This window comes from Monodelphis domestica, chromosome 4 (genome assembly GCF_027887165.1).
Source record: "Monodelphis domestica isolate mMonDom1 chromosome 4, mMonDom1.pri, whole genome shotgun sequence".
Taxonomy (NCBI): domain Eukaryota; kingdom Metazoa; phylum Chordata; class Mammalia; order Didelphimorphia; family Didelphidae; genus Monodelphis; species Monodelphis domestica.
The window spans coordinates 319,711,337-319,737,500 of NC_077230.1; the positions used below are offsets into that span (position 1 = coordinate 319,711,337).

Genomic DNA, 26,164 nt, shown 5'->3' on the forward strand with positions numbered 1-26,164 from the left:
ATTAAGTAGGCAGGTGATCCCAAGGGACCTATGTTGAAAACATAAAAATGTTAAGAAAATAGAGGCAGTAAACCTCCTCCAAGACATACAGTAAAAGATATCAAAGGAACTCTGCTCCTCATCATTCTCCTGAAAATAATAATGATGAAGGTATTAAAAATAAACAAAACTGCTTGAAATCATCATAATAAAGTTAAAGTCACCAAAAGGGCAATAATCAAACTATAGAAGAGCTACAATTTGGTTTTTTAAAATAACTTTTGGAGTAAGACAGAAATATGTAACAAAATATATAACAAATATATGAGGTTAAAAAAATATGGGCTCCCAGTAGCAGAATTAGTTAAGCAAATCTAAGAAACAACTCATAGCATCCTGGGGATTAGGCTCAAGCAGATCACATGAGATTATCAAGGAATTATAAGAAAAACTGATTTTTGCAGCGATAGTAAAAAAAAAAATTGAATACACACCTTGAAAGAATTCAATCCTAATTTGAATGTTATGAACAAGCCTTGGGAGAAAATAACGGCTAAACTTACCAAAATGGAAAATAGCACAGGCAGTTTGAAGATATTATCGAATGCTACTAAAAACAGGAGGAAGAAATGCAGTGCGGAATGATCGATACTGCAGTTGAAAAGAAAATCAAAGTGTGATGCAAACTCCTCGCTCTCCCATCATCCCTAGCGCGAGCTCCGTAATATAGGGTGGCCCGAGCTACAGCAGTCAGTTGAAGGGCCCGGGTTGGGGGACGGGATGGACCCAAGCCAGATGGAAAAAAAGGTTTCGGAGCTTAGTCAATCTCAGCGAACCAACGTCCATTCGGTACTCAAGGCCCCTGTATTTCCCAAGAGTCACATTAGAGTTGACGACGATGAGGATGAAGCAACAGGCTTGGACAACCCGTCTCAGACGTCCACCTTTCCGCAATTGTCGACATCGGCGGGGACCCAGTCAACTAGGGAAGGGAACAAGGAGGGGACTGGCCGAAAGCTGCTGAACATGCTGAGAAAAATTCTTAAAGGTAGTGAGAATAATGAAGTGAATGAAGTACAAGACATGCCACCTTTGGTTCCATTTGGAGACGTGGTTGGCTGCCTGGGTGTTCATATAAAAAAGTGCAGACATTTTTCACCTAGGATCAACTTAAAGTATCACTCAAATTTGTTTATTCGAATCACTGTAAACAAGATCATGAAAAGTACTAAAGCTCATTCCTTGAATTTAAAGAACATTGAGAGGAAACCGGGAATTAGGTTTGAAGAAGTAAAATATTTTTCTATACAGGTTCCAAGACGTCAAGATGATGAGAGGAATATGATTTATTTGGAGCTAATGGAATTTGATGATTTGGAAGCATACCCTGTACTGTTGGGAAGTTTTAGCTTACATCTTTATGAAGTAATTCAGAAAGGATGCTTCACCGAAGAAGTTTATATGAAGATTAGAAATCTGGTTGTCTGCAAACTTGAAGTGGAGTTTATGTTTTCCTATGGAAACTTTGGCTTTGGCTTCTCACATCAGTTAAAACCACTTCAGAAGTTGATTCAGCCATCTATGTTTATGCATGTTCCCCCACCCTTAGAAAGAACAGACCCTCTAACAAATGTTATCACACCCCAACGAATAGAATACCCAGCATTCCTGTCTCCAGATTTGAACGTTACTGTTGGGACTCAGCAAAATCAAATTCCATCTTTTCCAGTGCGACTTGAAAAACTTCAGAAACAACCTCGGGACAGACTTGACAGAATGAAAAAAGAATATCGAAATCTGAAAACATGGGAAGAAAAATCTGAATATTTAGACCAAATCCTTCGCATGAAAAACTCGCCAAAAGACTTTCCTGGCTTAAGAGATAGCAACAGCAATAACGACGTACTTCTAAAGCAGCGGGAGTCTCAGTTCCTAGCAAATCTTTTCCAGCCACCAGAATACTCACTTCAAAAGCAAGAGGATATACCTTTCCCGTCCGAACTGCCTGTCAAGACACCGGAAGTTAAGAAGAGTCTGCGAATGGGAGAAATGAGAATCGAATCCCCAGATTCGAGTCTGATTGTTCAAGTCAATGCTGAAACAAAAAATGGAAGCCGCGCTCCTGGGGAAAGTCTCCCTTTACCTCTAGCTTCATTAAAAGGGAAAGATGTTTGTGTAGAACCTGTAGAAAGAAGCGATGAACTCGTAGGTGAAAACAATGAACCTGAAGGAGAAACATCAGGAAGACAGATCACAGACTCGGCTTCATCAGAAGTAAAGCCAAAACAGAGCCATCAATCAGAAACAAAGTTGAAAAGTAGCAGCTTGATCCGAGACAGAAGAAAGAGGAGCACAGATGAATTTGGATTAGAAACAAAAAGACAAAGTGTAAAGCAAGAAAGCAAAAAAGGCTCAGAATTTCTGCAGGTTCTAAAAGAAGACACTGAAACGGTCTCAAAGGCGCCTCTTCCTCGACATGTTTCCTTTAATATTTTGAACGAAACTACGGTATTATGTTCAAGTCCAGTCTTAAACAAAGATGAGATGGAAGAAAACACTAGCTTGAATGAAGTTAAGAGCAGGAATGGGGGAAAGGAAAAGTACAAAAAAGGGGTAGGTGAGAAGAATGAAGATGAAGAAGAGAGTGAGCAAGCCCCAGAGGGCACCAGGTGTCCCAGAGCCCAGGGAATTCGGACTTGGAGGAGCAACCAGTAGACACCAGTCAGGACTCTTCAGATAATAAAAAAGAAGACTTACATTTGAACATATTTAAGCATCTCCAAAAAGCAAAAGCAAGAGCAAGGTTTGATTTGGGAAGAAGCCCAGGAGACAACCAATACCCATTTAAAGAACCTTGCAAGACTAAATACTGTTCGGGAGGTAACAATATTGAAAGAAAACTTTGGGATATTTACAGGCCCTGGGTGGTTTCAACAGATTTATTTCATGTAAAGTTTACAAACCCAGGTCTAGAGGAATATAATCAGAAAAAAGACCTAAAAGATCTATGAAAAAAGCTTAAATCATTTGTGATATTCTACAGTTGTTAAATAGTTCATATGTGAAAGGCAAGTATGAGGATGATTATTAAATACATCATGAATCTCCTATTAATAAATGTGTATAGATTAGTCCTTTTTTCTTTAGCTGCTTACTACAAAATTTCACCTTGTTGGAGTCATTATTTCACTGAAATATGAAATAAACATTTATAATGCATTAAAAAGAGGAAAAACAAGCTCAGAAAATAATTGGGAAACAATGCAATGTAAATGAAAGTGAGTGATTTAGAGGACTCAGCAAAAAGAAAAAAGGAAGCATTAGAATTATTGGGATCCTAGGGAAAAAATGGAGTTAAAAAATCTGATAACTACAATTAAATCAACTATTTTAAAAAGTCCAAATTAATTTTAAAAAATGAAAAGTATTCAATAGAAATAATCTAGAGATTCCAACAATGAGAAATAAGGCACATCATCATTAAACTTTAAAACAAGGAAGCCAAAGGAAGAATCCTTAGCAATAAAACCAGAAATAACTGAAAAAATTGGGAGTAAGATATATATCATATATACCTATATATGCATATTTTCAAAGAAAATGGATATTGAATACTAGAATCAGTTTAACAAATACAAGAATTCTGTTTGAAAGCTAAAGAATATTAAATAGCAAATTAACTTCAATTTTTATAAAAAGACTAGGATCTCTAAAGAAACTTTGGAAATGACTAGAAAATATCCAGAGAGTTAAATATTTATTTAGAATAATACTTAGAAGATATGACTAAGTAATTACTATTTTATACTAAGCATGTCCATGAATGAGTAAAAATAAAATACACTGTTGGCTAAATTACTGAAAGATAGAATCATGTTTGGAAAGTTGGTAATTCTTAAAGAAAAGGAAAAGCAAGAGAAACAACTGATCCCAAAAAAAGTAATCTTTGGCAAGGAGGACTAGAATGTCTAATTTTAGAGAAAGATATTAGCCTTAAACATAATGACTCTGTTTAGTGTTCAAGTTAAATAATTTAAATAGTAAAATTATAAAGTTCTTTACTTCCTTATAACAATTTAACAAATAGTTACATTGAGGAAATTTTTTAAGTTTCAATGTTTAATTATTGAACATCAATGTGGGAAGAAATGGTTACGTAATGGATTTTTTTAAAATTCCAACATTTAATGAAAACACATCTAATACAAAATTATAGACAGATTTTTTTAAACCCTTACTTTCTGTCATGAAATTGATAAGTATCAGTTCCAAGGCAGAAGAGTGGTAAGGGCTAGGCAATTGGGGTTAAATGACTTGTTCAGAGTCATATGGTAAGTGTCTCTGTTCAGATTTGAACCCAGATCTTCTCAACTCCAAGCCTGGTGTAATATCCACTGTCCTACCTAGCTGTTTCTATGTGTAAACATTTAATTTGAAATATTGGGCTAAAAATTGTCAATTGGTTTTCTTATTCAGTCTTCACCTCCTTTTATTGTGTAGTTTTATCTATTCACATTTAAAGTTGGATTTGGATTCCTGTCTTTTTGAAGCTCTTTTTAAAGACTGGTATGAAAGGATAGTCAGAGCCATTTTGGCTTTTGCTGCTACTAAGCCACCATCTTGGCTCCACCCTCTAATTTCACATTCAAAGTTGAGAGATTTATATTTTCCTCTATTTATTTCCAATTTTTTTTTCTGAATTAAGATTTTATTGTTGTTCCTTTGCCTCTATAAAGAAAGTACTTTGTCTCCTCAGTAATTTTTGCTTTCTCTACTTTAAGGTAACTTTTCTCACACGCTCTTTTATGCTTATTGACTAATTGACTGAGAAAAGGAATTTCATTTTAATTATTAAAAAAATGCTCTTTTATGCTTATTGATTAATTGAGAAAAGGAATTTCATTTTAATTATAAAAAATGTATTTGTTGATTAAGTGAAAGAAAAAAAAGACAAAATTAATGGACTTAAACACAACAGATTTCACATAATAGAAAAGTATTGAAAATTTAAAAATAGGTGGAAAAATCTTTGTGGTAGGAGTATCATGGGGAAAAATAAAGCATCCAGACTCTATAAAGAGCTCATCTACATTTGTAAGCCCATACCTTAATGGACAAGTGGCCAATGAATACAGTTTTGAAAGAGGAAAGTGGTCCCTTTGAAAAACTTCAAATTCAATAACAGAAGTACAAATGCCAGTAGCAAGGGAGTATAATGGAAAGACTACAGACTTGAAATCAGGAAATTCCTGGGTTCAGATTCTGTTTGTGACACTAGCTATCAAAAGCAAGTTAATTATGTTCTGTCTCAGTTTTTTCATCTGTAAAATAGGGAAATGAATAACTCCTACCTCATGAAGTCATGGGGGCCCCAGCAGTTGTGTGGCTCAGTATTGGAGAGCCAGGCCTAGAGATGGGAGGTCCTAGGTTCAAATCTAGCCTCAGACACTTCCTAGCTGTGTGACCCTGGGCAAGTCACTTAACCCCCATTGCCTAACCCTTACCACTCTTCTGCCTTGGAACCAATATACAGAAGGTAAGGGTTTTAAAAAAAGTTTTTGTGGGGGAAAAACGGAATAATGCCTTTTAAATAATAATTGACATTTACATAGTAGTTTAACGTGTGTAAATGCTTTATGTACATTATCTCATTTGACATAAGATTTGTGGATTGTTATAGGCATTTTTCCCATTTGACAGATAATGAAGCTGAAGCACTTTGAAAACCTTAAAGCACATTGTAAATATTAGTTGTTATTATTATTACAACTTTGAAATATTATTTCACATTATTGGTAGAATTAAAAATGGGGAAAGTCTTTTTGGAAAACATAAGATGAAAAGATAGTTTAATTCAGATAATAAAAAAGAAGACTTACATTTGACCTTATTTAAGCATCTCCAAAAGCAAAAGCAAGAACAAGGTTTAATTTGGGAAGAAGCCCAGGAGATAACCAATACCCATTTAGAATTAAAAATGGGAAAAGTCTTTTTGGAAAATGTATGAGGAAAAGAGTTGAAAGGGATTTTTCAGAAAATCTCATCAAACCCTTCATTTTACAGAAGATCAATGAGACCCTAAGAGGGCAAATGACTCGGACAAGGTCAGATAATTCACAAATTGGAGAACTGGGATACAAGCCTAGCCAGTTGCTCTTTCCACAATACCACAAAGCAGTCTGATCAATGAAAGTCCTCCATGAATCATATCCTGCGGATGTTGGTAAAAGAACAAAAAAATCTATTTGTACCCCCAAAATCCATTCTATATATTGGAAATAACCATGATGTCCAATGATGGAGGAGTTAAGTAATCTGTGTCATGGAATATTACTGTACTGCACAATGATGCAAAAGTATTGAAAGCCCTAGATGAAATTACTCAAAGCAAAGAGAACAGAATTGGAATGATGTTCAGGCTACACTAAAGAACAGTATATATTAAAAAAAAAAAAAAGCAAAATTATGTAAGCATACAAAAAATTGATGGAAAAGGGGGAGGAATAGAAGGGGATGAGCATTTCTATAGTGCCAATTGTGTGCTGGCTAAGCATTTTTTTTTTTACAAATATCTGATACAATAACCATCTGCTGCTATCATCTCCACTGCACAGTTGAAGAAATTGAGTCAAACAGATGTTAAATGACTTGTCAATGGTTACACAGTAAGTGTCTGAGGCCAAATTTGAACTGGATTTTCCCTAATTCCCGGTCCAGCACTCTGTTATCAGATAAACCAGTTTTTGTTAGTAAGTTTATTAAAGTTTATATTTTTTTCTCATATCAAAATGTATCCTCTGAAGAAACAAGGCAATGAAAAGATGTGCTTTCCATGGCAGGTAGGTAAGTGCCAGTATATTTATTGCCAACGAAGACCTCAAGAAGTTCCATAAAAGGTTTCATGTTGGAAATGTAGGATTGGGGAAAGGGACATGAGAAGGCTTGATATGTGAGATGAATGTATTAAAGGGCTATTAAAAAAAGATATATAGGGAAGTCCCAGTTTCAAATCTAGATTCAAACACTTCCTACCTGTGTGACCCTGGGCAAGTCACTTCACCTCAATTGCTTACCCCTAAGACAGAAGGTAAGTTTTCAAAAATGGCAGGCTATTAGGATAAAGCATCTAGTGTTTTCTTAGTAACTAAAGTGGCATTCAACCACTTTGGTGTTGTCTCTCCCCCTAAAATTATTAGTACTTGTTCAGAAAACTTACCAAACAATTTTGATGTGCTACACATTCAAGATCCTGTGAGACGTACAGTATGCCACGTTCATCATCTTGTGGACAGAGATCACAAGTTATTTTTACCATCCTTTCCTGGAAGATCCCTGGAATTAACATAACTGGTTAGGAAAGTTAAGCTGGTCAATCAGCATTTGTTAACTGCTTACTCTGGAAAAGCAGAAATCCATTCAAGCAAGAAGTAGTGTGTAAAGGAAACCCCTTCCTCCCAGGGTCAGAAACATTAGTGTGGCTGGGACACTCCAGAGACTTTGATTAGCTCCTGAGAGAGAGAAAGGAAGTGATGTGGAGAAAGAGGACAACAAAAAATGAGACTGTTGAGGAGATGGGCTCTTCTCTGGGGTTCTTCGGAGATTTTGGGCTGGGGGGCTTTCTGCGATTTGGCATTGGTGGTTCAGGTGAATGTGGGCTGGTAAGATTAGGGTGGTAGGTTAGGAAGAAATATTTTTCCATTACCTTCCCTCCTTATTGCTTTCTTAGACTATATACTAAAATTAAATTGTTAAAATCTATCACCCTTGTGACTTAAGGGTTAATTATTCTCTAAACGGTGAGCACATCAACTTTTTTAAATTAATATATTTTCAAACCAATTTCTAAATATTACAGGAGATTATTTTCTTTTTAAAATTTTCTAGTAATTATATCATTCCTTTTTCTTTCCCAAGGTAAATTGTCCCTTTTACCAACATACCCCTGCATTTCAATCAAGAATCCTACAAAGGAGAAAATGAACTGGATAAATAATGCCTTTTTAAAAAATATGTGAAAACCTGAAAATGTTCAATGCACTCCCCACTTTAAAAGATTAAAAAATTTTTCATTTAATATTTTAATGCTAAATGATGATGCTAACTTAGAGAAGTAGAAGGAGTGAAGAATAAGAGGAGGGAAAAAACCCAAGGGAATGGAAAAGAAAGGAAGGGAGAGAGAGATCAGATAAAAAGGAAAGAAGGAAGGATTAAAAAAAGAGGGGACAGAAATTCTAACTATTCTGAGATTAGTGTGTCAGGGCAAGGTAAACTTCTCAAGTCACAAAGACTTGAGGGAATGCCCTGGGCCTGTGGACATCTGTGTTAAGTAAAAGTTTGTCCTCTCTGGCTTGTAAAATATTTCCTCCATCTCCATTAAGCCAGAGGAATGTGGTTCATACTAGGAAATAGCCAAGATTTTTAATTTTCAAGGTTGTTTTTGAAACAAGTATTTTTTATACTACATAATTATGAAGGCTTTATGCTTAAGAAATGGTTTAGGTCAGTCATTTTGTTAACCGTTGCCTAAAAACCCTTTTTGATACTAAAAACTTGACATTTTCTTCTAAATTATTGGCGATCTTGCCAAATAACTCTCAAAAGTTACATTTAGAACTAGCAATTATTTCATTGTCCTGAGCTTTGCTATTTTTTAAAATCAATTCTACTTTATTAGACTATTTAAACCCTACTGGGAATAATTAGTAGGAAGCAAAAAAATCTTAGTGAAAAAGCTTTCAGGAATAAATAAGCCACAATTCAATCCAACACAGAGACAAAAGTCTTCACAGAGAGCTAATATCCTACTGGAGTTTACATTCTATTTCTCATTAAGTTCAGTCAACTAATATCTAATAAATCAATGAACAAATCTTTAATGTGCTGAAAAATTAAGCAAGTATACCAAGCTCTCTGAGCCTCAGTTTTCATGGTAGGATCTGGGGATGCATGTACAATGAATGAATGAATGAATGAATGAATGAATGAATGAATGAATGAATGAATGATTTCTGCATAGAAGCACCTATGCTCTCGGAGAGCATAGTTATTGTCCTGAAGGAAATTAAATGAATGGAAAATTTAAGGGTATATCAGAGTTTGGTGATGAAAAAAAACATGCTATAGGGCAATAAGTACCAGATTACTTTCCAAATCATTATCACATATACAGAAAGGGTTCTATATTTGGAAGGAAAGATCACTATATCCTGGGGGGATCAGAGGAAGATCTTAGCTCTACAAAAGCCTAGTGGATAGATGGAGAGGAGACTGTGCATGAGGAACAATGGAAACAGGAATTTGTAGTTAGCTCAGGAGTACAGTGTAGGTGGTAGATTGAGCTCGGTGGATTTGGTGTAAAAGACAAGTAGAATGGTCCCAGATTTTTTTTTTTGTAAGAAAAAATGTTTTTGTACATAGGGTATGACATTATAAACTTAAGATAACTCATAGACAAAGAGGTTAACTCCCATATCTATCACTCATCTCTGCAAAAAGTTTACATGCAAGGCCCATCCATCCAAAACCAACATGCTTTCTCCTTGAAACCTTATCTGGTTTCTTCCTCCTCCTGACAGCGTGTTTGTCTTGGAAGATCGTCAGAAGGTTCTGCTGATGATTAGATGATAAGATAAAATTCCCAGAGTCCACTTCAAGGGCAAGGGAAAAGAGAATGGGGAGAAGCTATTCAGATTCTGTCTTTCTTCATGGCTTGCTGTCTCCTTCTCAGAAACCACCCCAACCTTCCAAGTTTCCTCCTTGGCTTCTACCTAACAAAGCCCCTTCACCCTCCTCTGCCACCTCCTCAGCCCTCAAAGCCTCCACAGCATGGCCCAGCTCAGAGTGACTTTGTTCTTGTCAATCTCCCCTTCCTCCATGGCCTTTTTCATAGTTTTAGCATCTTCTACATTGAAGTCCACAAAACTGGACCCTTTTGCTAACCCCATCTCCCTGTCTGTGACAATGCTGGCTCCCACTGAGCCATGAAATGTATCTTCCTACATTTCTTCTGTCTTGTCCTTTGACAAATAAGGTTTTGTAGGACTGGTTCCTTGGGCTACATTCACTGTCTTCTGACCCTTCGGCTCCTCCTAGATGGTTCTGCCTTCAATTTTCATTTTGTTATAAGATTTCAAAGGTTTTTTTTTGCATCTTCCACAGAGGCAAACTCAATGAACTCAACTTGAGGTTGGCCTTGGTGTTCTGGGGCAGGCTGATGGACACCGCCTTCTTTGATGGGTCCAGATTTTGATGAGGCTTGGGTGTCAGTCCTAATGAGCTTGATCCTATAGGCTAAAGTTTCCTAAACTAGGAGATGTGCCCCCTGAAAGATAATGGCTACAAAGATGGGAGTCTATTTGAGTATAACTTTTGTTCAATACATCTACTTTTTTTTCCCAATGAAAACAAGGTCCACAAAAACAAGTCTAACAGCGCTTTCCAACTGATCATCAATGCACCAACAATGGTTATTTACTATACCGTGTGTAAATGAGAATTTTTTCGGACTCTGCTTGAAGGAATTTAGCCAATGACAAGACAGAAATGAAGATCTAGGAACATTAGTTTAAAATGTGATCCCTTCCTTCAGGAGACAAGTCCTCTCTGCCCTTTACTAGCTATATAGCACTAGAAGTAACTTCATGGCTTCTTCCTTATGATCCCCAGGAACCTTAGCACCCTGAAAAGCACACCACAGCCCTGGTGCTTACAGTTCATCAGTACCCTTCATCCCTCAGGCTCCTCTAACTGGATGGGAAAGTGGAGAGAACCTCCACTTAAGTAGGGGGCCCAGGCTGTTCCTTCTTCAATCAGCTACTCTCATTAGGACTTCTCCTATGACAAGTATTTCCCCTCCAATCCTTTTCTGTATAACATTTTTTGGCTTTCACATTCTTTTTGCAAATTTTAACTTTTTATTTAATTTAACTTTAAAAAAGAAATTGTGTGCAGTGATCCTGAACAACTCAGAGGGATTTACGAGAAAGAACACTATCCACATTCAGGGGAAGAACTGTGGGAACAGAAAAGCAGAAGAAGTGTCTATATCCCTGATCACATGGGTTGATGGGGATATGATTGGGGATATAGGCACTAAATGAACATCCTAGTGCAAACATCAACAGCATGGAAATAGGTTGTGATCAAGGACACTTGTAAAACCCAGTGGAATTGCAAACAGGTGGGGGAGGGGAGGGAAAGGATATGATTCTTATAACCAAGGAATAATGTTCTAAATTGACTAATTAAATAAAATTTTCAAAAAAAAATAAATTGTATATATTTATGGTGCTATTAAAAGATAAAATATATTTATATTATACAATATTATTACTTATATTTTAGACATTTCTGAGTTTCTAAGCTTTTCCTGGGTCATCTACTGACCTCCACATATCTTCTATAGCTTCCACAAACTACCCCCAAATTCCCATTTAATTTTTTAGGCTGACCTGAGATATACTAAAAATTCAATGGGGAAAGTCACAAAATGGAAGGAATGCCAGTGTGTGTGTGTGCGTGTGTGTATACGTATTTTTTTAAATTTTTTATTTTTGTGTGTATGTACATAGTACAATGTTCCTGCCTCATAGGATTGTGAAATCACCTACACAGAATGCTTTGTAAGCCATCCATGTTACATCCCTTACATATGAGTTGTTGCTACAATTCTAGTCTAGAATAGTTCTGTCTAGCCTAGTCTAGTCTTTTTTCTACTAAGTCTTTTTAGGATTGGGATTTGGTTTAATGAAGGAAAATCCACTCAGAATAAATCCAGATTCCTGAAATATATATGTACATATATTTTATATACTATATCATAATGTATTATATTATGCTATATTTGATTTTATTATATATCAAATGTTATAAAAATTGGTATGATGATGTCATCCACAAACAATGAATGGCATCCAGAAAATTACGAGGGAATCCTCTTTCTTTTTGGACTTGGTTATGGACATCCTTATAACAGTGGTAAATGCCTTCTCTGAGCTTTCACATCTTCATTTTAAACCATGGTTGATGACCATCAGATGATCATCCAAAATCATTTCCCTTCATAGTGGAAGGACTCCTCTTTGACTTTGATACTTACATAGAAAACAACTTGTTGGAAGAGAGGGAACCCTTTCGGGGGCCATTTTGTCTCACTGAGTCAAATAATTTTCTTCATAGTCAGCTAACAGTAAGTACAATGAGATCTTATATTCTTTATACGTTTCAATCAACTGAGAGACCATAAAATGGTGAACTGCTATGAAAAAGTTTATAAAAGTCTGCTTGTGCTTTTAAAAAAATGTGGTCCTTGTACAATTTGGACACATGGCCTGCCTTCCAGAGAATGACAGTTTGAAAAATGAGTCTAAAACTACAATCAGCTTTTTCTTTTTTACTTGTTCTAAGAACAATCAACTTTAGGGGGAAAAAAACCAACCCAATTGGAGGGAAGGTTCTTTCCAATACTGTGTGATGAAATGGGACCTGAGAGGGAAGGCATTTCTATGAGACTGAGAAACAGTCACTTAAAGAGCTGGAAAAACATTTGAGCTAAAAGTAGAGGCTGACATTTTTTATAATGATAATAAAAATGAAGTAATTATACTTGATAATAAAAAATTAAGTGGACATTTTTGAAAATTAAAAAAACTGTATGCCACATAAATTAATCAAATTGATATATAATCCATTAAAAGAATGTAATTAGATTTATTTAAAAGTTAGAACTATGATAGTGAATTTGCAAAATAATATTTTAAAATATTTTTCAGTTTAAAAACTATTTGCCCTCCCCAAAGAGATAAGAAAAAAAGACATACAAGAATATTCATAGCTGCACTCTTTGTGGTGGCAAAAAATTGGAAAATGAGGGGATGCCCTTCAGTTGGGGAATTGCTGAACAAATTGTGGTATATGTTGGTGATGGAATACTATTGTGCTAAAAGAAATAATAAAGTGGAGGAATTCCATGTGAACTGGAACGACCTCCAGGAAGTGATGCAGAGTGAGAGGAGCAGAACCAGGAGAACATTGTATGCAAAGACTGATACACTGTGGTACAATCAAATGTAATGGTCTTCTTCATTAGTGGCAATGCAGTGATCCTGAACAACCCGGAGGGATCTATGAGAAAGAATACTATCCACATTCAGAGGAAGAACTGTGGGAGTAGAAACACAGAAGAAAAACAGCTGCTTGATTACATGGGTCGATGGGATATGGTTGGGGATGCAGACTCTAAATGAACATCCTAATGCAAACACCAACAACATGGAAATGGGTTCTGATCAAGGACACATGTAATACCCAATGAAATTGCGCTTCAGCTATGGGAAGGGGAGGGGAGGGAAATAATGTGATTCTTGTAACCAAAGAATAATGTTCTAAATTGACTAAATAAATTAATTTTTAAAAAAACCTATTTGCCTAAAAATAAAATAGAAGAAAATAAATGCCTGTTTATTAGGAAGGAAGGATTTATTCTGTGTCTACTATGTGTCAGGCACTGGGTTAAGTGTTTTACAAGTATCACATTTGATCTTCACAGTGCTGGAAGATAAGTGCTTTACTTATCCCCATCTTACAGTTGAGGAAACTGAAGTTTCAATCAATTAAGCAACTGCCCAGGGTCACACAGGTCGTAAATGTTTAAGGTAGCCTTTGAACTGAGGTCTTCCCGACTCCAGGTCCAACATTCTATCCACTGTACCATCTAGCTGTTTCTGGAGCTGCTCTACAATCATTTGGCTAAACTACAGAAGCAATTCTCAGTTTATATTTTGTCTTACTGCCTCTGAAAAGAATGGTCTGGTGACAGCATACTGAAATGAGAATATAAACCTGTAAATTTCATTTTGCTTTGACTACAGGTGAATAACGGACTCTGAGATGTACCCAACAAAGTAAAACAAAGATTCCAGTCATTTGTAGCAACTTGTTTATGTGGAATAGGGCTTTCTGCTGTGGTAGTTAGGCAGAGCAAATAGCAAGTTTGATTAGTGATTGAAAAAGCAAAACCTTTAGTGATACTCCATTTTCAGGAACTTTGCACCCTCAAACAAATCAATCCATTACATTATTCTTATTGTGTGTATCATTATCAATATGAAAAACTGAAAGGATTATATCAATAAATATCTATGCAGCTAGGTGGTGCAGTGGATAACTTGCCAGCCCTAGAATCAGAAAGACTGCTTCCAGAGTTCAAATCTGGCCTCAAACACTTATTCGTTGTGTGACTATCAGAAAATCTCTTCACCCTGGTTGCCTCAGTTTCCTCATCTGTAAAATGAGTTGGAGAAGGAAATGGCAAACCAGTTCTGTATCTTTGTCAAGAAAACCCCAAGAGTTGGACCCAACTGAAAAAATGACTGAACTGGACATTTAATACATGCTTGTTCCCTTTTCTTCCCTCCATCTTCCAAGAAGTGTTAAACTCTTTTAATAAAACAATAATATTACGTTCTTTCAATGAAACAGCAGCTGGAAGCCTGGAGTCTGCAGCTTCCAGATGTGGGTCTTTGGCTAGGAGGTTGAACCAGTGTTTAGTTATGTCCATGACAAGCAGTTCCCTCAAGCTTGAGAACTGCAGAGAACCCCAGCGTGTGTCTCTGGGGTTCTGAGGAGTTTCTCCTGATCAAGTCTGAGAGAGTTGTAGAAAGCAATGCACCCCCATTGTCTAGCCCCTCCTTCTCTTCTGCCTTGGAACCAATATACAAAGTATCGACTCTAAGACACATGGTAAGAGTTTATTTTTTTTTAAAAAGCAATGCAGTCAATGAATGCCCTGAGGGCTACTCCCAAGGACTTGGGCTACAGACTGCAGGCACTACAAACCAGTAACCCCAGCCAGCTTCTGCTTTCCTCCAACCAACTCCCAGAGCATCTGTGAGAGTTTTTTGTCTTCCTTCCATCAGCCCTCAAATCCTGAAGAATGCTAAATTATGGTGGCTAGCACGTAGTAGGTGTTAAATAAATGACCAAAGGCTCCAGTTGACTTGATGTCAAACAGTAAGAGGGTGTAGCATCTTCCAAAAACTGTCCAGGTTTCATTCAGTGAACTCTCTCAGGCAATCCCCCGCCAAGCAGCTGCCTTCTTCGGCTTATGATTCTGGCCCACTCAGATTCTTTGAGGCACCAAGGGGGAATCTGTGCTGCGAGATTTCCTCTTCAGACAAAAGCTGTGTTTTCTCATCTTTCTGATCTCTGGTTTCTCATCTTAGTAGTGACCCATCTCTAACACAAGTTGAAAAATCCAAAGCCCACAGTTCTATGAGACATCATAAAAAGAATACGGAATGCTCCTCTGCCCCCAAACAGTTCTTTGATTTAGTTTCTCAGTGATCTTCTTCAGAACCCTGATGGACCACAATGCCTTTCTGCCAGTTTTGCCTTTACTCAGGGCTTTCTTTCACTTCTGAGATACTGTCCTTTCTCCAGGCTTCTCAGAACACTGTCTCCCCCTCAAATCTCTTTCATCTGATGAGTTGTTTTTCTTCTCAAGCTTATTTTATCTATGTTCCAGAGACATTTTTTTCTTCTTTTTGACCTAGATTAAGCATTTAATGACTGTTTTGTTGCCTTTCCTTGCCCTTTCAGAAGCCAAAATGTTCACATAATCAAGGCACAGTACCTTCTACTTTAACTGAGAAAACAGAGACCATTCTCCATGAGCTCCTTCCTTTTTCATTATCTTCATCTCAAAACCCTCTGACATCATCTTTCTTTATCTACCTGTTTCTGATACAGAGGTAGCTCTTCTCCTTGCCAAAGATGATACCTCTTACACCTTTTCTTGATCCTCTGTCTGGCCATTTCCTCCAGCAGAATGCATCATCAATCATCTTCTTTCTCAAATCTTTGACATTTTCCTGTCGATTGGCTCCTTCTTTCCTGTTTTTATATATTCCCAAATCTTTCCCAATCTTAAAAAAAAATCTTCACTGTGTCTTCATGCCCCCTCAAGATGTCATTCTATTATTCTCCTCTCTTTCTTAGCCGAGTTCTTTGAAATAATTAGTTTCATAGACCCTGCCCATTCTCTCTCCATTCACTCATCAACCCTTCACAATTTGGCTTCCGGTATCATCAATCACTGAATTGAAGCTGCTTCCTCCAGAGTTACCAGTGATGCCTTAATTCCCAAATCTATGAACTTTTCTCAGTCCACATCTTTCTTGACTTATCTGTTACGTCATTTGACACCTGGTCACCCTCTATTGCTCTCTGAGTTTTAATGCCACGTCATTCTGTTCTGGTCCGACTCTGACTAATCTATCTCAGTCTCCTTTTCTGGCTCATCTTTTGTGTCATGCTCTCAGGCTCCATCCTCTTCTTTTTCTCCTTCTATGTTCTTTCTCTCTCTTGGTCATCTTATCCATGCACATGGGTTTAATTATTATCTCTAGGTGACTCCATCATCAGGTGACTCCCTGATCTATATATGCAGCCCTAGTCCTTCCCCTGTGCTTCTGTTCTGCATCTCCAATTGTCTACTGGACACTTCAAGAGGACACTTCAAGAGAGGAAGTCCTGGAGACGTGTCTAAAACAGAATTTATCATCTTCCCCCAGGTCTTCCTCTCTTCCAGACTTCCCTATTTTGGTCAAAGGCACCACTAGTGTCTCAGGTGTATGATCTAGGCATTATCCTGGATCTTTCACTTTCTCTCATCCCACAAAGCCCATCAGTTTCCAAATCTTGCTGATTCTACCTTCACGATATTGTTGCTGCGTGATCTGTTTTCTCTACTCCTATAGCTACCATTTTAAATCAGGTCCACATCACCATTCACTTAGACTATTGCAGTAGTAGTAGTCTCTCAGTAACTGAGGATGACGATTGTCTTTGTGCATTTTGCACAAAGACACTTGTGCGTGAAGGAGATTTAAGTGGAAAAGTCAATGCACAGAGACATTCCCACTCTCTCGGCGTTGGAAGCCTGGGTCCAGTGGCACGAAGAGTCGTTACACCTGGAGACTTCCTCAGCTGCATTGGATGGCCGTGTTATCTTTTGTGCTCCAACACGCCCTAAGCACTCCACAGTGCTTTGCTGCGTCGCCCTCTCAGCCGTTGAACCTTCTTATTGGTTTCTTCCATCTGTTCAGCCAAAGCAGTCTTCACATGCTGGGTGAGCAAGGCCCTGGTTCACCAGGGGTCTACAACCTGATGGCTACTCTCACAAGGTAGACTATTGCAGCAACCTTCTAACTAGCCTCCCTGACTCAAATCTCTCAGCACTATGAATTTATCTATACTTGCTGCCAATACAATTTTCCTTAAATGCAAATCTCACCTTGTGGTTTCTCTTTTCAACCAAATTCAGCATCTTCCTATTGCCTCTATGGTATAATATAAGCTTTTACTTTTTTAATTTTTTTAAACCCTTACCTCCCGCCTTAGAATCAATATTATGTATTGATTTGAAGGCAAAAGAGCAGCAAGGGCTAGGCAATAGGGGTTAAGTGACTTGTGCAGGGTCACACAGCTAGGAAGTGTCTGAGGCCACATTTGAACCCAACACCTCCCATCTCTAGGCCTGATCTCAATCCACTGAGCCATCTAGCTTCCTCCTAAGGTTTTAATTTTTAAAGCCTTGCACAATCCAGCCTCAATCTACATTTCCATCTTCATTGGACATCATTCCCTCTCCTGAACTTGAAACCCAGCCAAATAGATCTCTTTGTTCCATATATCAGATATCCATCTCCCATTTTCATTCCTTTGCAGTGGCCCTCACGTTTGGAACGTACTTCCTCCTTGTCTCCTGAGTAATCTTTTAAAGATGCAGCTCGGGCACCATTTTGGACACAATGTCTTTCCTGGTTCCTCCAACGATTCCTGCCCTCCTAAAACTATCCTGTGTTTAATCACCTCGTAGATTATTGTATTTATTAACTTTATATTTATTCTGCATATGTTTTTATTATAAACTTCTCTTGACCGGCTAGAGCATCCCCATCTACATAGAGCTTTTCCTGATCCCTGCAGTTGCTGACACCTTCTTTTCTCTCCATAACCTACTTGTATTTATTCTGGACATACTGACAATATGTGCATAAAGCAGCAATAGAGGGACAAAGTCACCAGGGCTGTTCAGCTGCTTTTGTTTCTCACTCTTGTTCTATTTCCTCCCAACCCCACCTCAAAGATTCATTACTTTGGTAAACTTCCTGGGATAAATAGGTTCTGTTCTGGGAAGTTGTAAAACAAGAATCTATAGTTCTTTAAATGTCCCATCCCCCCATCCCCATGGTTAGCTGTGTTTGTAAAGACAAAGTAAACTTTAAAAAAAGAAAAGAAAAACCCTTACTTTCCGTCTTAGAATCAATATTATATATTGGTTCCATGGCAGAAAAGTCATAAGGGCTAAGCAATATAACTTGCCCAGGATCACACAGTTAGGACATGTCTGTGGCCACATTTGAACCCAGAACCTCCAATTTCTGGGCCTGGCTCTCACTACACTGAGCCACCCAGCTGCCCTTCAAAGAATGCCTTTTAAAGAAAGAAAAGTTAACAGATTTTCCTAATGAACAGAAAGAAAAGATGTCATGATTTTAAGGTAGCCTGAAGAGAAAACCAAGGGGAGAAAAGAAATAAAAAATTACTACTTTGGGGTCTATAATAAAGGGAAAGTGTTAAGGAGGGAATGGACAGGAAAAGGAGAGAGAGAAAGGAGGGAGAGAAGGGGAAACAGACAGAGACAGAAAGACAGAGAAAGGGAGGGAAAAGAGGGAGACAGAGAGTCAGAGAGACAGAGATAAACAGAGACAGGAGAGAGACAGAAATGGAGAGAGACAGAGAGAGAGGAGAAAAACAGAGAGAGACAGCGAGATGGGGAGGGGGGGAGAGAGAGACAGAGAGAGAGAGAGAGAGAGAGAGAGAGAGAGAGAGAGGCAGAGAGACAGAGACAGAGACAGGGAAAGAGAGAGAGAAGAGGGTGGGGGAGAGGGAGGGAAGGAGAGAAACCACAGAAGATAGGAGAAAAGAAAAAGAAAGAAACTGGTGACTAGAAAGAAGGGAGACAAGAAGGTGATTATGGGAGCACAAGAAAGAGGTGACAAGGGCCCCCATCTGGCTGTGACAGTGTCAGTAGAGATGCCACTTTCAGACTCTCTCTGACACCACAATACACAGCATCTATCCCAAAGGACCACACAGCCTCCTTCCCAGTCCTGGCCCTGATCTTTGAGGTGGAGGTGGCTGCTTGACTCGTGCATTCTCCTGGGAGTAGCTTCCACCACCTCCAGCTTTAGACTGAGCTATGATCCTTCCTTCGGTCATTGCTGAGTTCTTTCAGACACAGTATAGCCCCTTCCCCTAGAAATGGCAGAAGCCGCCCCAATTCTGCTCCTTTGGGACTTGGGTTCTGAGACCTCTCAGGCAGGGTCATCCCAGCAAGCGAATGCCTTTGAGGCTTGGCCTTTTGATGACTTTTCGTAGAATAGTCCTGGGTCCCTTTGGTGGGAGATCTCACCAAACTGAGGGAAATTATCATTCTCCAAATATTCACCTCTACAAGTAAAACCATTTGCCTGTTAATCACCGAATGGCTCACAGGGTCTGGGTTGCTTCTCCTATTTTTCTTTAAGGCTCAGTTCATATGTCATATCCTCCATGAAATTTTCTCTGATTCCTTCACCTCTGAACTTTTTACCACTAGGTCACATATAAAGTCTGTTTTTAAAAGATTTTTATCCTCAACTTCTTCCAATTCTAAAAACATATGTATATGTATGTATGTATATATTTAAACCTCTACCTTCCATCCTAGAATCAATACTGTGTTGATTCTAAGGCAGAAGACTGGCAGTGGCTAAGCAATAGGGGTTTAGTGATTTGTCTAAGCTACACAGCTATAGAAGTGTCTGAGGTCAAATTTGAACACAGAACCTTCCATCCACTGGGTTACCTTGCTATCCCCTCTATTTTTAAGTTTCTTCTTTTTTCAATTAATAAACATTTACTGAGAGTCTCCTATGTGCCTGGCACTGTGCTAAGAACTGGGGATACACAGAAACGCACAACGGTCCCTGTTCTCAGTGAGTTCACAGTCTTAATGGAGGAGACCAAAGGCAAACAACTAGATACAGGATATTGTTGTTTAGTTGTTTTTTTAGTCATGCCCAATTCTTTATGACCTCATTTGGGATTTTCATGGCAAAGATACTAGAGTGCTTACCATTTTCTTCTCTAACTCATTTTATAGATGAGAAAGCTGAGGCAAACAGGCTTAAGTGACTTGTCCAGGGTCAATACAGCTAGCAGGTATCTCTAAGGGCAGATCTGAATTCACAAAGATGAGTTTTCCTGACTTTGTGCTCTCTTCACTATACCACCTAGCTGCCCACTAGGATAAAGACACAGGATAAAATGGAAATAATCAACAATGGGAAGACACTAGAATTAAAGGGGATTGGGAAAGGCTTCCTGTAGAAGGTAAAATTTTAGGTGACACAAAGGAAAACAGGAAATCCAGGAGGTGATGAGGAGAGAATCTCAAGCATGGGAGTACCAACTGGATTTTTTTGCAAATTTCAAGTTTGCCCCCCCCTCAACTGACCCCAAGGGAAGTCCCAGACTCACCTGTTTCAGACTGAACAACAGACCTTTAAGTGTTTGGTGACCCCAGTTTGGGGTGGGACTAGTGGATATAGTGAATGTTAAGTACCCCTTTTTTTCTTATATTAGTAGCTTCTCCCGTTGTATTAAAGCTGGCTACAGCCTCTTTCCCAAGCCTGCTTGCTTTCCTGATTTCTTTCCTGATTAAAGACTTGGGTTTTGCTGACTACTTTAGCAATTCTGTGCTATTTCCAAGTCAATAGGAGAGAGCCACTGAAAATGCCCAGTCAAGAAACGGAGCATATTTTTGAGGAACTGCAAGGAGGCCACGATCACTAGATCAGAGTACACGGGGAGTGTGTATGTGTCTTGGGGGCTGGGGGTTGTGGGTATAAGAAGACTGGAAAGCTGGAGAGTAGGTTATGAAAGACTTTGAATGCCAAAGAGATTTTATATTGGATCCTAGCCAGGAAAGGGAGCCACTAGAGTTTACTGATTACATGGGTGATATGATCAGCCTTGTATTTTAGGAAGATGATTATGCCAGCTGAGTGGAGAATGGCCTGGAGTAGAGGCTATTGCAAAAGCCCAGGAATGAGGTGTTATGGACTTGTGCCAAGGTGGTGGCCCAAACTAAGGGTGTATTCTCGTTACTCATCCTTTGTTTTTTTCAAAGAGGATCAATGACATCATAGAAGAATGTCTTGGCTTGTTAATAAATTGAATTTTTTTTTCCATTTTTTTAAACCCTTACCTTCTGTCTTAGAATCAATATTATGTATTGATTCCAAAGCAAAAGAGGTGTAAGGGCTAGATGATGGGGGTAAGTGACTTGCCCTGGGTCACACAGCCAGGAAGAGTCTGAGGTCAAATTTGAACCCAAGATCTCCCATCTCTAGGCTTGGCTCTCAAACCACAAAGCCACCCAGCTGCCCCCTCCTCCCCACCCCCATTGCATTTCAGTGAGGTGGCATTGCATAAAGTCATTCTCTCTTCCAGAGTCATCAAAGTCCAGGAGCAAGACAAAAGTCCAGCCAGCTGGTGATGGCCTGGGGTGCAGGATGACTTCGGCATTTTCAAAGTCTACCCAAGCATTAAACACTCCATAGTACCTGCTTCAACTGTCTTCATGGGTATTGGAGCAAATCGTTCTCATTCACCATTCCCACCAAAGGAGAGTTTTCACAGGCTTGGGGTAGACATTCCTCTAACTCACACACAGGTTTGAGGTCTGTCCGCTCCCATCAACCTGTTTTAGCTTGTCTGCCAAGCTGGTTTCACCATGGCATGGCTTCTTGGAGCCACAGGAGAGAGTTGGGTAATAGGCTGACACCAAAGATGAATGGGCAGCCCTTTAAAGGGCTGGCCAGACTCGCAACAAAGGGGCCAGTCCTCTCTGAACACTCCACACACCTTGGAAGCAGCCTCAGAAGAAGGAAGGCAGCATATCCAGGAAATGCTGTGAAGGCCAAATCGTCCATCCTTGGAAACAGATTGGATATGGAAGGTGAGAGAGGAACACCAAGATGGTGAGCCTGGGAAGTTAGGAAGAGGAGAGCCTTTAGAAGGAAAAGTTTTGAACATTTTGAATTTATGGTATCTGGGGGAAATCCAGTTTGAGATGCCCAAAAGGCAAATGGAGTTGGAGTCTTCTGGTCAGAGAGATGATTATTGCATCCATAGAAGCCGATGGGAATATCAGGGGGAATAAAATATAGGGTGACAAGAAGAGGGGCCACATTGTCGCTTGGGTCAACTACAATCAGCCAACGTGACCAGTATGAAGAGAATCAGATGAGAGTAGTGTCAGAAAAACAACAATGATCTAGAAAGAAGAGAGAATCGGAGAAAAGAGGGTGATCCACAATGCCAAAAGCTGCAGAGAGGTCAAGAAGAATGAGGACTGAGAAAAGCTCATTGGATTTGGTAAGAGATCACTGGTAACTCTGAGACAGAGGCTTCAGTAGAAGGTTGAGGTTGGAAGCCAGATTTTTGAGAGTCAAGAAGAGAATGAGAACAAAGAAAATGGAGGCACTTATTGTAGAGTCTTCCCAAAGAGTTTCTTCTCTCCATTCTACACTTAGTTGATCAAATGCCATTCTCCTGCTTCATGAAGTTTCATCACTCCCAACCCATACTCCACTGTAAGCAAGGATTTGTGATAAGAGCCAGTGGGAATGGAGAAAACGCATTAATATGATAAAAGGGGAGAGCTTCAACAGATCAAATTTGAGTCAGCCAAACAGTTCCTTGCAAAAGGTATACATTTTTTCCAGCAGGCATTTTAAACTATTGAATCTCCTTTTCTCCACTCTCTCCCCTATCTGGCTTCAACCTACATTTTCAGATTTATTTCATATTATTTTGTTTTCTGACGCTGTCCAACTGTCCAAGTGTTCCACTCCAACATTTTCCCCAAATTAATGTCATTTCCTTTTTACTTTGCCTTTGCATATATGGGCTCTCTGTTCCTTCCCCTTTCTTTTGGAATTCTTAATTGCCTTCTAATGTGCTGGTCAGGTGCCAGCTTGTAAGGGAAGCTTTTGCCAATCCTCTCAGCATTCCTGATGTTTTCTGCCTTACATTATTTTGTATTTACTTTAAGGGTCACTGACCTTAGTGGGAACTTATAGGGACCTCAGAATCATCTATTCCAGAGGTGTCAAACTTCTGGCTTGCTTGGGACAAACAGCCAGCGAGAGCCCAAGTGCCACAAGAACCAAATGTAATTGGAAAATGTTTAACAAAAATAAATAAAAATAAAACCTAAATAACATTATTTTGTATTTTTCTAAGTCAATATATGGCTGCAGGCATCTATTTTTATTGGCCTTTGACTCCACAAATTTATTCCAACCCCTTCATTTCACTGATGAGAAGAAGACAGAGTCTCAGAGAGATGATGTGACTTATTAATAGTCACATATCAGAGGAATTATTTGAATTCAGGTCCTCTGATTCCAGAACCAGTGACTCATCTATTGTACCAAGTACTCCTTTCTGACTTATTGTTTGTTGTACTGTGTGTAAATCCTATCCCTCCCCCCACCCCCTTTTCCAGCTTCCTCAGGCAGTATGACTGTCACAGACACGATGGCTACTTTGGATTCTGTGGAAGAGACTGCTGAAAGAGGAAGACATGACCAAATGGAATTCAAGACCACTGAAGAAGTGGACGTGGCACCCATTTTCAACATGATGGGTTTGCGGGAGGACTTGCTGCAAGGCATCTACGCCTGTGGTTTTAAGAAACCATTGGTTAACTGACAGCGTGCTATCAAACAAATTATTGAAAGGAAGAGATGTCATTGCACACTCTCACTCTGGTACAGGCAAAACAGCGACATTTAGCATTTCAGGTCCTCCAGTGTCTGGATATTCAGGTACGAGAAACCCAGGCTTTGTTCTTAGCCCCAACCAGGGAATTAGCTGTACAAATTCAAGATGTGATTCCTCGCAGAAGTTTAAGAACTCAAGCTCTCAAGATGTTGGTTTTGGATGAAGCGGATGAACTGCTTAATAAAGAATTCAAGGAACAGATACCTGCCTCAGGTAGTCTTGATCAGCGCCACGTTGCCTCATGAGATCTTAGAAATGCCCAATAAATTCATGACTGATCCAATTCGTATCCTGGTTAAATGTGATGAATCGGCTTTCCAAGGAATCAAACAGTTTTTTGTGGCAGTAGAAAGAGAATGGACATTTTACTCTTTGTGTGACCTTTAGGATACTTTGACTATCACTCAAGCAGTCATCTTTTTAATACCAAGAGGAAAGTAGACTGGCTAATGTGAAAAATGGAGACTTGAATCCAGGACTTCAATCCCCAGGAGTCCTTGCTCACTTCCCAGAATGCCTTGTAACCTCGCCTGGGCTGAGAGCGAGATGGGGTATTTAACCTGGCTGTAAAGCTATTAGCTCTCTTCGCTTCCTGTCTTCCGCTGGCAAACAAGTGTCTCATGATGTGAGTGAAATTTGTGTGGGCCTCACCTAGCACGTGCTTCTCTTGCTTGTATTTTCTTTAACCCTTGACCTTTAATAAACCTCATAAAAATAATACTCCTTGCAGAGAGAAACTAATTTCTACCTGCCTCAGTTACCCCTAAATTTTACCTCTTTACACTGACTGAGGAAATCAGAGAAGCCAACTTCACTGTTTCATTAGTGCATGGAGACGTGCCCCAAAAAGAGTCTATCAGGAAAGAGTTTAGATCTGGTGCAAGCCAAGTACTTATTTCTACAGACATCTGGACTAGTGGATTAGATGTTCCTCAAGTCTCTCTTAATGTTAACTATGACTTGCCCAATAACAGAATTATACATACATGGAATTGGGAGATCAGGTCGATATGGCCCAAAGGGTGTTATGATTAATTGTGTAAAGAATAATGATATTCATATTCAAAGAGATATTGAACAGTACTACTCAACTCAAATTGATGAAATACCCATGAATGTTGCTGATCTTATCTGATGAAACTACTTTGAAGACCACTTGGAGACTCTTTCGCTAATTTTATACTACATTTGGAAGTTGGAAAGCTTACTGTATGCCGTTTAAGTTCAACTTTTATTTAATAGGAGGGTTTATTTGTGTTAAACTCTCTTTACCTAGCTCCTGCTCCACAAGCTGCTCTTTGTGGAATTTCTGCCATCTCCTATTACCTGTGTGTAAATTATGCATTGCTACAAATCCTGTTTTTCCAATAAAAATTAAGACATTTTCACATAAACTTAAACCCTCTCACTTAATCCTCTCACTCCATTCCCTCAGTAGAAGTTCGGATCCTTGTGGACAAGAGGTTTTATTTTTTAACTAGTATCCCTAGTCTCTCAAGAATAAATGCTTGTCAAATTATTTAGGAAAAACACCACAAGAAACTCAAGAAAGCTAAATATTGTTCACTAAACTAGATTTCTCTCCTATAGTTTAAGAGAACCTTGGGTCAATAAGCTTATTTTATCTACTTGCAAGATTGATCTTATTAGAAATAAATGTTCCTAGAAGGAATACAAAATGTAGATGCTGTAAAAGCAAAAGAATCATTGAAATTTACTTTTTTAAAAGAAAAACAAAAATGGAAAATGAATAGTTCTGCATACTATTTCATATTACCATGGAGTAGCCCAACAAAGAAAGGATCAAAGAACTTAAAGGAAGAAGACTTAAAAATATCTAGTCTAGGAAAAGCCAAGATGGTGGTCCACTGGGAAGAAATAGTGAATTTCCCATTCCCTCCCCACCACCAAAAACAAAACAAACAAACACACACACACACACACATACAGACACACACACACACACACACACATACACACACACACACACAAAACAAATCTCCTTCAAACAGATCTAGAAAATGCACTGGACTGAATTCTCATGGGGAAATTCAAGGAAAAAAAAAAACCAGTGAGTAATTTTTCCAGTCCAGCAAGGGAGATAGAGGTACAAGGTCACTGGGTCTGGCCAAAAGCTCATGGTTAAGCAGAGAGACCCCGAACCTAGACACGAAGAATGATCCATATTGAAGGAATCACATTAACTTCATTTTGTAATTGTATTCCATTTTGGGAAGTCAGCCTTGTTATTCTGTAAACTATAAGATCATGAGAAAATTTAAGA

The 26,164-nt window shown here is 38.7% G+C and overlaps 2 protein-coding genes and 1 pseudogene across 2 annotated transcripts in view; 2 read left to right on the forward strand and 1 right to left on the reverse strand.

The window, feature by feature from the left end:
* The window catches only part of SETDB2 (SET domain bifurcated histone lysine methyltransferase 2), a 94,539-nt gene that overhangs the window by 15,657 nt on the left and 52,718 nt on the right, over positions 1-26,164 (reverse strand). The window contains exon 15 of the mRNA XM_056826129.1: positions 7,196-7,311. Within this exon, the coding sequence (XP_056682107.1) occupies positions 7,196-7,311 (116 nt within the window). The remainder of the gene's footprint in view (positions 1-7,195; positions 7,312-26,164) is intronic.
* LOC100028666 (uncharacterized) lies at positions 697-3,097 on the forward strand. The gene has a single exon (XM_016421931.2). It carries the CDS (start codon positions 760-762, stop codon positions 2,692-2,694), a length of 1,935 nt encoding a protein of 644 aa, XP_016277417.2. The 5' UTR covers positions 697-759; the 3' UTR covers positions 2,695-3,097.
* On the forward strand, positions 23,617-25,263 carry LOC130453829 (eukaryotic initiation factor 4A-III-like; annotated as a pseudogene).